This window comes from Anser cygnoides, chromosome 7 (genome assembly GCF_040182565.1).
Source record: "Anser cygnoides isolate HZ-2024a breed goose chromosome 7, Taihu_goose_T2T_genome, whole genome shotgun sequence".
NCBI lineage: Eukaryota > Metazoa > Chordata > Aves > Anseriformes > Anatidae > Anser > Anser cygnoides.
Window position 1 is genome coordinate 22,906,811 of NC_089879.1, and position 13,232 is coordinate 22,920,042.

The 13,232-nt window shown below is 40.0% G+C and overlaps 1 protein-coding gene across 19 annotated transcripts in view; it reads right to left on the reverse strand.

Moving 5' to 3' along the window:
* Positions 1-13,232, reverse strand: part of PCDH15 (protocadherin related 15) — a 738,695-nt gene that overhangs the window by 81,507 nt on the left and 643,956 nt on the right. For all 19 annotated transcript variants that reach the window (XM_067000244.1, XM_067000234.1, XM_067000238.1 and 16 more), the window contains 2 exons: positions 11,616-11,756; positions 9,441-9,553 (listed from right to left, as the gene is read on the reverse strand). In XM_067000244.1, coding sequence (XP_066856345.1) covers positions 9,441-9,553; positions 11,616-11,756 — 254 coding nt within the window. The remainder of the gene's footprint in view (positions 1-9,440; positions 9,554-11,615; positions 11,757-13,232) is intronic.

Below are 13,232 nucleotides of genomic sequence, written 5' to 3' on the forward strand. Positions count from 1 at the left end.
TTGCCCCTCAAAAAAAGACAAACAAAAAAAAACCCCACAAGACAAAAAAGTTCATAACCTAGAGGAAAACAGGATTAAAATAAATCCATTATTTAAACAGAAAAAAATACAAGTTATAAAAATGTAGTTATCTTTTAATTTGCTATATCTCAATTATTCTAATCTTGCATCAGAGGGGGAAATGAAGACTGAATACATATTAAAAACACACTGGTAAGGTATAATTATTTCTAAACCCCAAAGCATAATTTTAACTTTTCCTCTTTTTCGCTTTTTCTTCCTGTGCTAAACAAGCCAAACTCTCATTCATTTTTCAATTTGTCTGCTATCCAATACGCTTTAAATTCACCATGAAATTTTTCCATCTCCAAAAGCATGAACATCAGATTTAATCAAAAATCAAATTTAAAACCAGCAAACCCAATAATAAATTGGAAAATTGGTTTAGCACTGAAGTTTAATAGCATGATGTGTACGTACGCTGTATTGGACACTTCAGTCAACTGTTTGGTGGATTTTATTTTAGTTCATGGAGGCCCACCAGCACAGGCCAGAAGATAAGCATTTTTATTTTATTATGTTTTTAATTGCTTTACTAAAATTCTCATCTTGACTTGATTAAAAATGTCATTTGGACCTCTCCTAGTAACATCTTCCCCCTACCTTCTCTAACATAACAGCTTCTTAAGACGTTTTGGCCTTAGCTACTTTTAACTCTCAGTGGCATTTTACCTGAAGTTTTCTAACTGAAACCTTTCTGAGCATTGTACCCACTCCTGCACAGATTCTTTATCTTAATCCTCATGGGAAGTGATTTCTTTTTTTCCTTTTTTTTTTTTTGGTCTATCTGATTATTTGCATTAAAGAGAAGATATGTAAGCCATTTATATATATATATATGTATATTATTTTTTTTTCTAGAAAAACGTTGAGTGTAGACAGAGCAATAGAAATTTTAAAATGAGGCAAACTAACAGTGAAGTTATATGGAGACTAAAATAGCTAATAACAGATCTACAACAGAAACATTTAAATAGGCCTGACCACAGTTGAGTTTTTAAAAACATGGAAAAAAAAAAAAGGTACAAGTTTAACTGGTACAGTGAAGCAATAATTAAAGAAACAAATGAGAGAAGTATCGATGGCAGCTCTTCTAATGGTTTCACCTACATTTAGGCTACCTTGTTTCCTGCCCTGGCTCAAAAAAGCAAACCATCTAACCATATTTTAGAGCAGTTATCAAATTCTCAGTTTCCAGTTTGCATAACTTTAACAATCTGAACAGTTTGACAGAGTCTGTAATTCTTTTTCTCTGGAAAAGATTACTTTGTTCTTCACTTGATGCATTTTCCAAGCAGTATATCTCCAAAGTGTGCTGAGAAGGATCATGTATTCCTTACTGTACTTAATATCCTCACTTTCTGTCTCAATTCTCAAATTGGTTCAAGACATTCTGACCTTTTTGTGGTATTTATCTCTGAAACAGATGACAAGGGAGTTTGGACACTGTTACAGTGAGCCCCTGTCACAACCTATTATCTTTTAAACCAAGTGTCAGATTTTATTCCCACGAACTCTCAGTCATCAGGCATTATTGCATGTGTGTGATCCCACTGATCTTCATAAATGAAAGCTGAGGTCACGAAGATATAAATATTTCTGTCAGGATTACTACGGAAGCAAAAAAAAAGGAAAAAAATCCCTGTCAAGCAGAATGTAGGACTCCCTCACATATGCAGATCTGCCAGACAGACGGGTATGGACAGGATGAAATCCCAGGGCAAGGTTTATGCAGTGGTTTTGTTCTCTCGTAACATGCTGCTAAGAGCTGGTAGGGGCTAATACTGCATTTCTGTCTGCACTTCTATTCCGCATTCCCATTCCTGGAGTGATTTACTTCCACACTTCATCTGACTGAATGTGGATTTGAAAACAGTCGTTCAGTGCTGACCCTCACCTACACCAGACGCAGCAAGGCAGCTTCCCTGCATGAGCTGCACCCCGTGCTGCTTCTGGTGCAACCTGGGCAGCACACAGCTGCATTCACCACATTGTATTGCATGCAAAAACACAAAGTGAGAGTTTCCTTCTCGTTTGGCATAAAATAGTAGATTTTAGTAATTGCAATGCAGCATGACTTAACTCAGCAAAACAGGACAAATGGGCAATCCTTCTACTGCACTGTAATCATCAAACTCCCTGTTTTTTCAGTGCAACCATGCTTCAGTATCTGCTGTAGAAACCATTTAATTTCCTATTTTTTCATAGCCACATGGTGAAGAGTGCTTTTGTATTTTTTATGACAGAACAAATAATTGCCTTGAAAACACTCCCATGTAACACTGATTCCAAAGCTGCCACTGACACACAAGGCAAATTAAAAATGCATGTGGGAGCCCACGTGTCATCCCTCTTACTGCAGGTTCCCCCCACCTCAGAGATGCTACACTGAAAATGCTGCCTGTAGTACTTCATTCTTTGTCATATCTTCCCTTTATAGAATGCAAATTCTATAGTGGGAAATGTGGGATGAGCAGCTGTAAGACTTGACCATCCTAGGAAAAGGGTTACCCAAATGGCAGCTCTAAATCCACCAGCATTACACAAAAAGCACCTGAGGGACAAAGCTAACATCCTTCACACTCCTGCTACAGGAAGAGGGAAATGACCCTCCTGTGGTGTAGCTGAGCACTACTTAACATGACATTGAGCTCAATGAGGAGAGAAAAAGGAAAATTTCAACAGAGGCTTAAAAAAATACAGCTCATGAGCAACCTGATGAAAACATGACCAGATTTAAGGCAGAAGCTTACATCCTACCACTTTGACTGACTGTTTTATTTTGGAAGCACCTTGATTCCCTGAATAAAGCCATTTTCCTTGAAGGAAACAAGTTATGACCTCTCAAGTACTCGGTTCTCAAAGCAATGTGTCAAAGACAAACACGTAAATCACTAGGACCACAGCTTTGGAAACCTCACTGGTGTTCATGGGTTGGAGATTTCTTCCCTGTTGGTTTGAACAAAGGACTTCCTCTGCTGCTGTCCTGATTCCTGAAGAGAATTTATAAGGAGAAGTTCTAGGAGATGTATAGATTAATTTGTTCCTCTCCCAGGAATAACTCATTTTTCTAAATACTCGTATTTCTTTCTTTAATCTTAAAGAAGTTGGGCCATATTTGTAGCATACTTAGGACAAGAAAAGCAAAGCTGCCTCAGACATAGACAACAATGGACAAGCTGTTCTGTGCCAAACGGCACTTTCTGGAAAGAGGTACAGAATTAGATCTCAAACACTAAATGCTACCCGTAGCCTCAATGCCTCTGTGCAGGATTCTCTATACCCTCGTTCACCGTAACTGTTTGTCTAAACAGCAGGAGACCAGAGAACTGGGAGAAGCCTCTTGGAGTAACACTTCCAAGTGACTCCTGACAGGCACCTGCAATTTTGTTTAGTGAAACCCTACGATGCATGGCTGTTTGCTTGGATGGTACTTGCCAATGATGTAGGCATTAAGTGGAATTAATTAAGTGGAAAATATATCCTATCTTTTGCTGAGCAAGAGAGGTCCACATGTCACATAAGCTCTCTTTTACACAGAATATGTTTTCCCAGTAGAGTGTTGCACCTAGTACAGAAGTACAATGCCACACTACATTTATATCTAGTAACACCCTCAATTTTTCAACTTCACAGATTTCCTCATAAATTGGAACCAAACTTCAGATTACTGTATAAGTGGGTGCATATTTTCAAACAGGACGGGGACTGATAACACAGCACTAACAGGAACTAAAGGTTTCCAGTATTTTCCCTTTTCTGCTATCGAAATGGCTGAACACCTGTTTAACGTGCCCACAGGCAGTAATTAGGAACCATGACACTGTTTTTGGTTAAAATTTCATTTCCTGCTACAGCAGCACATCACTATTAGCAATGACCTTCTAGTCGCAAAGAGGATGTGGTATTTATTAATTAACAAAACAAAAAGATACAAAGTCCCTTTGAACCCTTTTTTTTCTTTTAAATGAGAATGTACTCATAAGAGGACAGGCTTGCAAAAAAAAAAAATCTTTGTATTCATCTGAGGTTCACTTCACATCTGGTCTTCACTGTTCCATGGTGCTACTAATTATGATCTGTTAATTAAGAAATCAAAGTGCTGCCATTACCTGTTTGGAAGAAATGGAAACTTCTGGATCAATTACCTGTTTTAGGGTTCAGTCAAGAGGTGATCTGCGATGGAACTGTCAGGACAAGAGAAATAATAGCTTGGAAAAGGAGAGCTCAAAACAGCTCAAGTCATTTTCCCAGGTACGTGATTTATTACCCAAGACACGGCTGTTTCACCAGCACTAAGCAGAATGATATCAAAGTCAGCATTAAAAACTGTAAGAGACTGCAAACGGCCACAGCCGTTTCGGGCAGCGCTGCAGAAAGCCTCATGTGCTGGCATCCCCTCCTTCATCCCTTCGCCATGCCCGACTCCCCCAGGCCCTGGCTCACTCTGGCTGCGAGAGGCAGAGTGAGTGGCAAGTCAGGCCGTGTCCCCACACTGCTGCCCAGCATCCCGCACACGGACTCTGGCAGCTGTGCCTCCCTCTGCTCTCAGCGCTCCAGAGAACCAGCTGAATCTGACTGCCAGCTGCCTGCGGGGAGGCGCAGCGACATGAGCATCAGCAGCACAGTGTCCTTGCCCAGCAGCAAGAGGTCAAGTGGGCTCAGAGGTGGTCTATCCACACGCAAATAAATGTCTGCATGTTGTATGCCTTCGATGCTTTTTCATTTTTGCCTCTCCATCCTTGGTGTTTTTGCTGAACTAGCAAACAATGCTTGGTTTTCAAAACACTTCACTTTGCAGGCAGTGCTGCCATCAGCTCTCTCCAAGTCATAATAACCAAGACAAGGTCAGACAAGGATCTGAGTACAGGAGGATCCACATTCCTAATGCCGTTAAACCCTGCAGCTTCAGCACAAACACCCCAGCCAGGAGCACAGCCTGCAGTACCAGCCGAGGTACCACGAAGACAGGCTGACACCTACGGATGCAGTGGAGGGAGCTGTGGGAGTTGTGGTGCAGTGGTGCCTGCAAAGGACAGCCACGTGCAGCGAGCAGTAGGCCAAAATTTTATTTTTGGATTCTCCAAGATCTTGACTTCTCTTTGCTGTTGTTTTATATGCGTTGCACAACAACACCTGGAAGTCTCCAGTACAATTTACAATCCAAAGAAAAAAGGTAGATGGGAAAAAAGGAGGCTAGTTAATTTGCTCCAAGTTACGGAAAAATGCAGTGGAAAAGCCAGTGGATAAAAGGCAAACCTATTACTTGGCCGCTGCCTCCCGTGGAAGTCGCTTTAAGACATGGAAAACAATCAATCAAACCCTTCTTTAGGATGAACAGGGCTCGAGGCAGAAACCCTAATGTGCTGCTGTAGGGCTGCCAGAGCAACAGCTCAAGGCACGGCTGCACTTCCATCTCCCTATCTGCCCAATGCGGCTATGCCTTTGTGATCGTACCATCTGGTCCCCTCTTCTCCTACTTCTCTGCATTTATTTCTGACTTGTAATACATCCTGCAACTGCACAGGCAGCTTTATTCTGTAAAACTGTTCAACTGTAACCTTTTTCTAAATACACAGAAATGAAGTTTGTAAAAGAGCTAGAAAAAAATGTGTTGGTATCATCCAGATTATGGCAATTACGCAAGCAAAGATCAATACTAATCCACTGCAAAACCACTAGTTTTCAATCCCTTCAAAATTCTAGTATCCACATCCAAAAGTTAATTATTTTGCAGACAAGCACCATTACTCTGAGCTGACATTTACCCTAAAGATATAGTAAGTCAACTAAAAAATAAGGCTTTTTGAAACCTGCCAGTTTCAGCTTGCATCACTGTCTGGAAACCAAAGAGAAATGCAGTTTGCAGTCTGACAGTCCCTGAAAACCTTAGGAACTGAAACCTGTCCTGCTCCAAAATGTCAGAGAATCTCAGAACTGAATCAGAAAGTTTTGGGGTTGCTTTCATTCAATTTCTCACGCTGAAGAAAATGAGTAAGTGCTTTTGCCACCCTCAAAAGACTTTGAGAGGCTTTTACAATGGTGTGCACCTCAAAAAAATTACCAAGAATGGAGTAAGACTATTTCTTTGGAAACAGAAACCAGGCTATTCAGCTAATCCTATGAATTCGTGAGGAGAAGATAAGAGGGGTTATTCGGTTGTCATCTAAGGGTATTTTGGGGATATGAACAACTTTTTTCAGGTTTCCTTCATTGTAGGGAAATAAAGGTCCCATCTCCTAGGATACCACCGAAGCTCAAGGTAGCTTTGGGAAATGCGTGCTCGATTCCTCTGCTGAAGGCAATGTAAACTCTGCCTGCACTCCTGCAGTTCAGGGTCTCTCCCCACAACTTTGCAAACAAAGCCACTTTGCTGGTTACAGTGTGAGCTGCAAGGTAACTCTTCTACACTGCAGAGGGACCATGCCATGCTCTGAGTATTCCTAGGGCTGTGCTCCCATGCTGGACTCTGCCCCACTGGTCTAACACTGCAGCTACTTTGTAGCCTCCCCAAATCAATGGACATCCTAGAGCACGCCACACTGCTCCAGGTAACATTTACCACTAGGTAATATTCAAGAACAAGCTCCTTAAGGGTGAAGGTCATTTGAGAAAGTTATAAAAGAAAGTTATAAAAGTCAACAAATCACATTACTAAGTGTGCAGCTAGTAGTGAAGAGTCTCTTTAGCTGCTGCAGGCTGGATTGTGAGGCTGTGTGAATTAGCTTTTGTAGTTCACCCAAAACCTGGAATGTCTTGGAAAGGCCTCTGCATCATATTTCATGCCCTTTTGTTAAACACAACTACTGAACTAGCTTTCTCAATCCTAAATGAAAAGGTTTCTTCCTTTTCTCCCTCTCCTCATTAACTTGCTCCATACTTCCTGAATTGGGTAACAGGACATCATACTGTACCCTGCAGCTTTCCACCTTTTCCACCTTCCCTCTCCTCATGGTTAATATCTATCATTAGCACAATGCTAGTTATCAGTTCCAGATATTTTCTCCTACTTGCCTTCTTTTATAAATATGATTTTACTTCACAAGCAACACACTACAAGAAATATCATAGGAGAGTCTCCTTTAAAGATTTACAATGCTTTCCTGATGCTGACACCATTGTTACAGCCTATGCGTGGCAAACATCACCCAACAAAAGTTATCCTGTGGATGAGGTTCTGCCCGTTGCCGGATCCATTTAGCCAGATTTTTGGGCACTCCTTCGGAATGCCCTGCCTGCACAGGTTTCTGCGGCTTACGACAATCCCAGATGCTGCTTCCAGGCAGGGAGAGGGACGGGTCGGGGCAGAAGCAGCTCCCAGCAGCACGGCTGGGACAGGACAGTGCTCTGTCACTCCACGCAGCCACCTGCTATGTGCTGGCTGCTGAGACTGGGACAGGGACGTGATTGTTTCTGTACCCCGCTGCCTCTTCTGACAGAAAGCAAGCCAATAACCAAAACTGAGTTCTGGACTACTCAGCGTTCAGAAAAACATGATGAAGCCTATTGCTACTTTTCCTGCCATCCAACTGCCTTCAACACAGGTTTCTGTTAAAGCAGCGAGCAGTAATGCACTTACTGTAGAAAGATGCTGAGCCTGTTGCACATTAACAGCTATCGATATTGTGAGACACTTGAACACTGGTGCAGTTTTCGGATTTTTAATATCTACAACTGACTCAAATCTTTATCCCGGAGCATTTTTTTTTCACAGCTACACACATAGGACCTGTTTGTATTTTTCATGAACACAGTAACAGAGAAAGCTAACTATTACAGAAAAGCTTTAAATACTGTTCAGATGGCAGAAATGCAGGCACTCACATGGTATCTAAAATTACAGAAAGAAGTGGAAACATTTTTATTTAAAGGTCTACCTTTTGTTACATTACCTAACTACACTTCATACATTTGAAGATATTCAATAAAATAATACAGGAAGTGGCAGGAATATACTCTCAAAAATCCTTCAGCAAAGAATTATCTTTTGTGCTATCATTAGATACTAAGTTTATCATTTTGCACTATTCTTTCAGATTTCATACCTCTGTTTCAATATTAAACGCAAAATTAGTACAGTACTGGCAGTATTTTGCTATTTTTCAGTTTCTTCAAAGCTCTAATATTCTACCTTCCATTATCTTTATGGGATTTCTTCACAATTCTAATACTCTAATCATGAGGAAAAACAATGCACATTGTGAATTTTAGTCTAAATCCCTTAAAAGAGCAGAGCACAACCTTTCATTAGGGTCTAGTGAAGCCAATAACACTACGCTTTATTTCTGCTTACTGATTTCCTGCAGTACTCGGTTTTGAAATGAGATGCACAAAACCCATTTATATTCTGATACTGATTATAATGCTACTTTTGATGCAAGAGCACATAATGCAGCAAGGTTGTAACTTCTTGATACATGGAAGCTGTGCACACTGATCCCATTATTTCATATCATCATAAAAATTTCAAAAACTGTTTATGAACATTTTCACTGAAACAATATTTAACAAACTCATCAGCCTGAGCACCCTTATTTATTTATTTATTTAATTATTTAGTTTTAAGAAAATAGGGTTCATTTATTTTAAATTATCAGTGTAAACTTTTATCAAATCAAGACTGGGTAGTAGTAATAATCACCTGCACTTCTAATGTCAAAGGCCTAAAGCTTGAATTCCCCTCTTGTCCAACATGAATGGTGTACAGGACCAAAACATGCTCAAACTGACTGAAGAAAACAACCTGAAGCCCCTTTGATCCCAGCTATACCTTCAATGCATAAAACTTTTTGTTTATCCACACAACTGACATTTTCAACAGCTTCTAAGAGGAGAATTTATAACAAATCTCTCCTCACTGTTCTCACCCACAGCCCTCAACTTTTCAGTTGGAGACAACCTATTAGGATGGTAAAATTGCAGCACTATCTGGTAAGATCAGGGAATGGCTGGCTGCCAAAAAAAAATGTGGCTAAGAGGAAGAAGCAACTCTGAAATATTTTGCTACCCCAACTTTGTCAAATTGGACTGCTGCAAAAAAGTCCTGCAAGCAATTTCACACAGCCGTGCTTCTGAGAAGCTCGAGCGTTGGCTCTTTCCTTAGAGCAGCATCAAATTCTGTTTCCTAAAGAAGTGTTAACATCACTAAATATGTTATCAGCTCTAAGCACATAACATTTTTGGTGCACTGGTTCAAACCTTATTTTTGTGACTTATTTCCTTCTGTGAGTCAAAGCGAACAATGGAAGGAACAGAAGTTGAGGTATTTGCAGAGGAAGTGCTTCCACACTGTCTTTTCATAACCAACGTGCATCAGATTGGCATTCAAAGAGGAATTTATTTCACCTTAAAAAATAACAGTGAATGAATAAATGCTTTACCTGTATTCATCCTGTGTAAATCGAGGAATTACTGAAGGCTGCAGTACAGCAATTTCTACAGTAGTGGTGTTGGACTTCACAGGATCTCCATCATCATATGCAATGACCACTAGCTGTAAGTAGTACAGAAAATCATTTTTAGTAGAGGTGAGAGCATTATGTTGACTTATAATAGTGCTTTTTGTATTTTCAGGGTCTAACAAGTCAGATGAGAACGTCTTTCACTGCAACTCATACATTGTATAAGAACAAAGCAGAGGAAAAGGGTGACAGACATCTGCAGGTTGAAGCATATGCTAGAAAATTTACAGAAACATAGTAAAATGGAACTGGAATTCCATAGCCTTCTACAAATACATCTCCAAAAAATGCTGGCAGCTTCAAGAATATAACTTACATTTTTCATGTGCTTCCCTTTGCATCTTAGCAAAGACTGTCCTTACCCAAAACTCCAGAATCCCTTATAACTTTTTAAAAGGTGTAATTCAGCTCTACATTTAAGCACTGGAGCACTTATTATCAGAAAAATACCTGCAACTCCCCCAAAAAAACAAATGAAAAAAGTGCTGGGTAAGACTCTGTGCTGCTGACAGACGTTAATATTTAAAACTGAGGTCCAATATCAAAATAACTATGAAAGAAACATGTTCTATCCCCAACTGACAACAAAAGAACTCTGAAAAGAGATACTCCAGATGCTAAATCATGGACAAAACCAGATCTTCACCAAAGGCAGCCTTTATAAATCTCTTGCATATCTAATCTTTAGTTATTCAAATTATTATTTACTCAGTCTAATTATTTATCTACGCTTCTCTGCTGGGACAAATAAATTCACCTGCTTTGAGCTTTCAGATGAAGTTAAGCAAAAGGATGAGAGACCAGCCCACTGAAGATGGACTAATGGACCGTTTGCTAGGTTTTTCTCTCCCTACCTTTGTCCTTATTTCAGGAGATCTGCATGCAAACACCAACTCAGGAAGTCCCCACATCTCTGATTTCTGAAGTCATAGCAGAGGAAGTTTATGTCTTCTTTTCTCTGTTCCTTCCCTAAGCATCCATATTTTCTGAAATGCAGCACTGCTAAATTTACCATTGGTCTGCCCTACCATAGAGCAGTTTTCATATAGAAACATGCCATGTCCATGTGCCTGTCACCAGCATGTAATGTATCAGAGCCTCAGAAAACAGCCACACAAAGTTATTACTGTGAAAAGCTTCACTCTGGTTAATCAAGAAATAATTCTCTCCCCCCGCCCCCCCCCCCCAGTTTTACTACATTAATTAGAAATTGGAAATAAATTAGCAGTGCCCCAAATTCCTAAAAGAGAGATAGCATTTCAATGCTACTCAAGCTCATCATATGGCTTGACATGACTCTCAAAAAGTGGAAAATGGTGGACAATTTCACTTCCTTATAACTGAAAAGTATGAAAATAAACCTCTCTTTGACCCTCAATTCAGAAAAAAATAACTGAAAGGCAAGAAGAAATGAAACACACCTGAATGAAGACACATAGTTGGCAGCTTCGAAGTAGGAAAGTTACATATAAACCTCCATGTATTGTAAGATACATTTTTTTTGGTTTACTGACAAGCTTCAATTTTCAATTACCTCCTCCATTCATGGATTTATGAAGGCAGACCTGTCTCTTTGCTTTTGATTGAAATCATAACTTATTCCAGATTAACTACACCTGAGACTCTTCAGTACCAGTAACAACACAACAGTACTTTGTCTCCTTAAAGCTAGTGTTTTTACATTACAGCACTTGTGAACGCAAGTCCCCAACTACCCAAACTGTGCAGTAACTTTCTTTACAAGATATACTACCATCCTTACTTTTTTTTTTTCCCTAAAATTGCTATGCTGACAGCTCTGTTGAAAACAAAAACATTAGCAATGTTAACTTCCAAAAGCAGGTTTCCTTCAGCTGCTTCCCATTTTTTTCCCCATCATAAGAGTAGCAATCATATCCATCCAAGATCTTTCTGAAATGAAAAAGGCCAGGAAACATGTAACAAGAAGAAATTAAGAAACTGAAGAAACAAACAAAATAAGAATTTCACATCTTTCTATGAAATATAAAGCATAAGAAAGAAACACGTGTAGAAGGAGTACTACTACATGCAAGTAACATTTCTATTGATAATACACAGACATATGGGTTTTACCTTAAACACCGTACTTGGCTCTTCATTTAGGTTTACCCGGGTTACTACACGCCCTGAAGTTTCCTCCACGTCAAAAATGCTGGCACTGTAAGGAAACTGGACAACATCTACTTTGTATCGGACTCGACTTGCTGGTGTGCCCTGGAAGTCAGAAATAAAGCAAATTTCATATTATTTTCTTTTTACTCACCTCTTTAAGTTATTAAAGATTTAAAATGCAACATCGCTCAGCAGACCATCAGAAAGAACTTGCAGCTTGCCTTCCTCGGAACTGGGTTAGTTATACTGAGCATCTGTGGTGGTTTTACTGTGCCCGGCAGCTGAACACCACAACCGCTCTCTCACTCCCCCTCCTTAGAAGAGGACGGGAAGAAGTAAAGGAAAGAACAACTCACGGGTTGAGATAAGGATGATTTAATTAAAGGGGGAAAAAATAATTATTAAAGAAAGATTATTATTAATTAAACAATTTAACTAAAGGGAAAAAAGGGAAACGGGAAAAGGGAGGGGGAAAGGGAAAAAAAAAAAACAAACAAGTAAAGGCTATGTGGAAGTGCAGAGGAAAGAAATTACCCTCTGCTTCCCACAAATGAGCGATGCTTGACCATGTCTTTGAAGCAGGGCCTCAACACACATAGCCGATGTTTGGGAGGACAGGGTTTTTCGCAACGAGAGCCCACCCCTCCCCTCTTCTTCCTTTTTCCACCTTTTATTGCTGAGTGTGACATCGTATGGTATGGAATATCCCTTTGGTTGGTTTAGGTCAGCTGCCCCGGTGATGTTTCTTTCTCACTTTTTTGCCCACCCCCTAGGAGGGTTAGAGAGAGTCCTCATGCTGTGCCAGCACTGCTCAGCAGCAGACACAACACTGGTGTGATACCACTGCTGTTCTAGCTACAAGTGCAGAGCACAGCACTGCATGGGCTGCTGCAGGGAAAGTTAACATCCCAGCCAGACCCAGTACAGCATCCCTCCCACAAAATATCTTAGAAACATCTGAGAGATCCACTAAGAAAAATCATCAGAGGTTTGGAAAGAAGCCAGCTAAAAAAAATAATCTTTAGGTTGAAGAAGATATATACATATAGACAGAAGTGGTGGTCTGTTTGATAATTCATTTATTTTTGTAATAACAGAAGAAGGACATCACTTAAGGTTGGTTAACATACTTTTCAACAGTATATTGACATCTGAATTTAAAAGTCTCCTTTTGTGCTAGTTCAGGAAACTCTGAATATTCTAAAAATGTAAACACTATTCAGCTTCTCCTGAAAGTTGGAGTCTTGTTACTGAAGTCGGGAAGATTCACATGTTGTATTTCTGAAAAATTGGACTACAGTTGTGAACATAGGACACACTTCAGCCTACATGACATTCACTAAATTTTTTTTAAGAGGAGACAAAATGCAAACAGCGCCGGGTTGCTTGGGTAAACCAGCCACAGCCTGAACGGACCGTCTCATGTCCACATCAAGCAGCAATATCTGTAGGTTTGACTTGACTCGCCAAAGCTGAGTGTTGAAGAACCTTTCCAAATCCTCACCTCCAACAGCTAAAGCACAGCAATTATATGGCCTGCAGCTTCCAACACATGCTCTCTGTGGCTGAACAGTACAG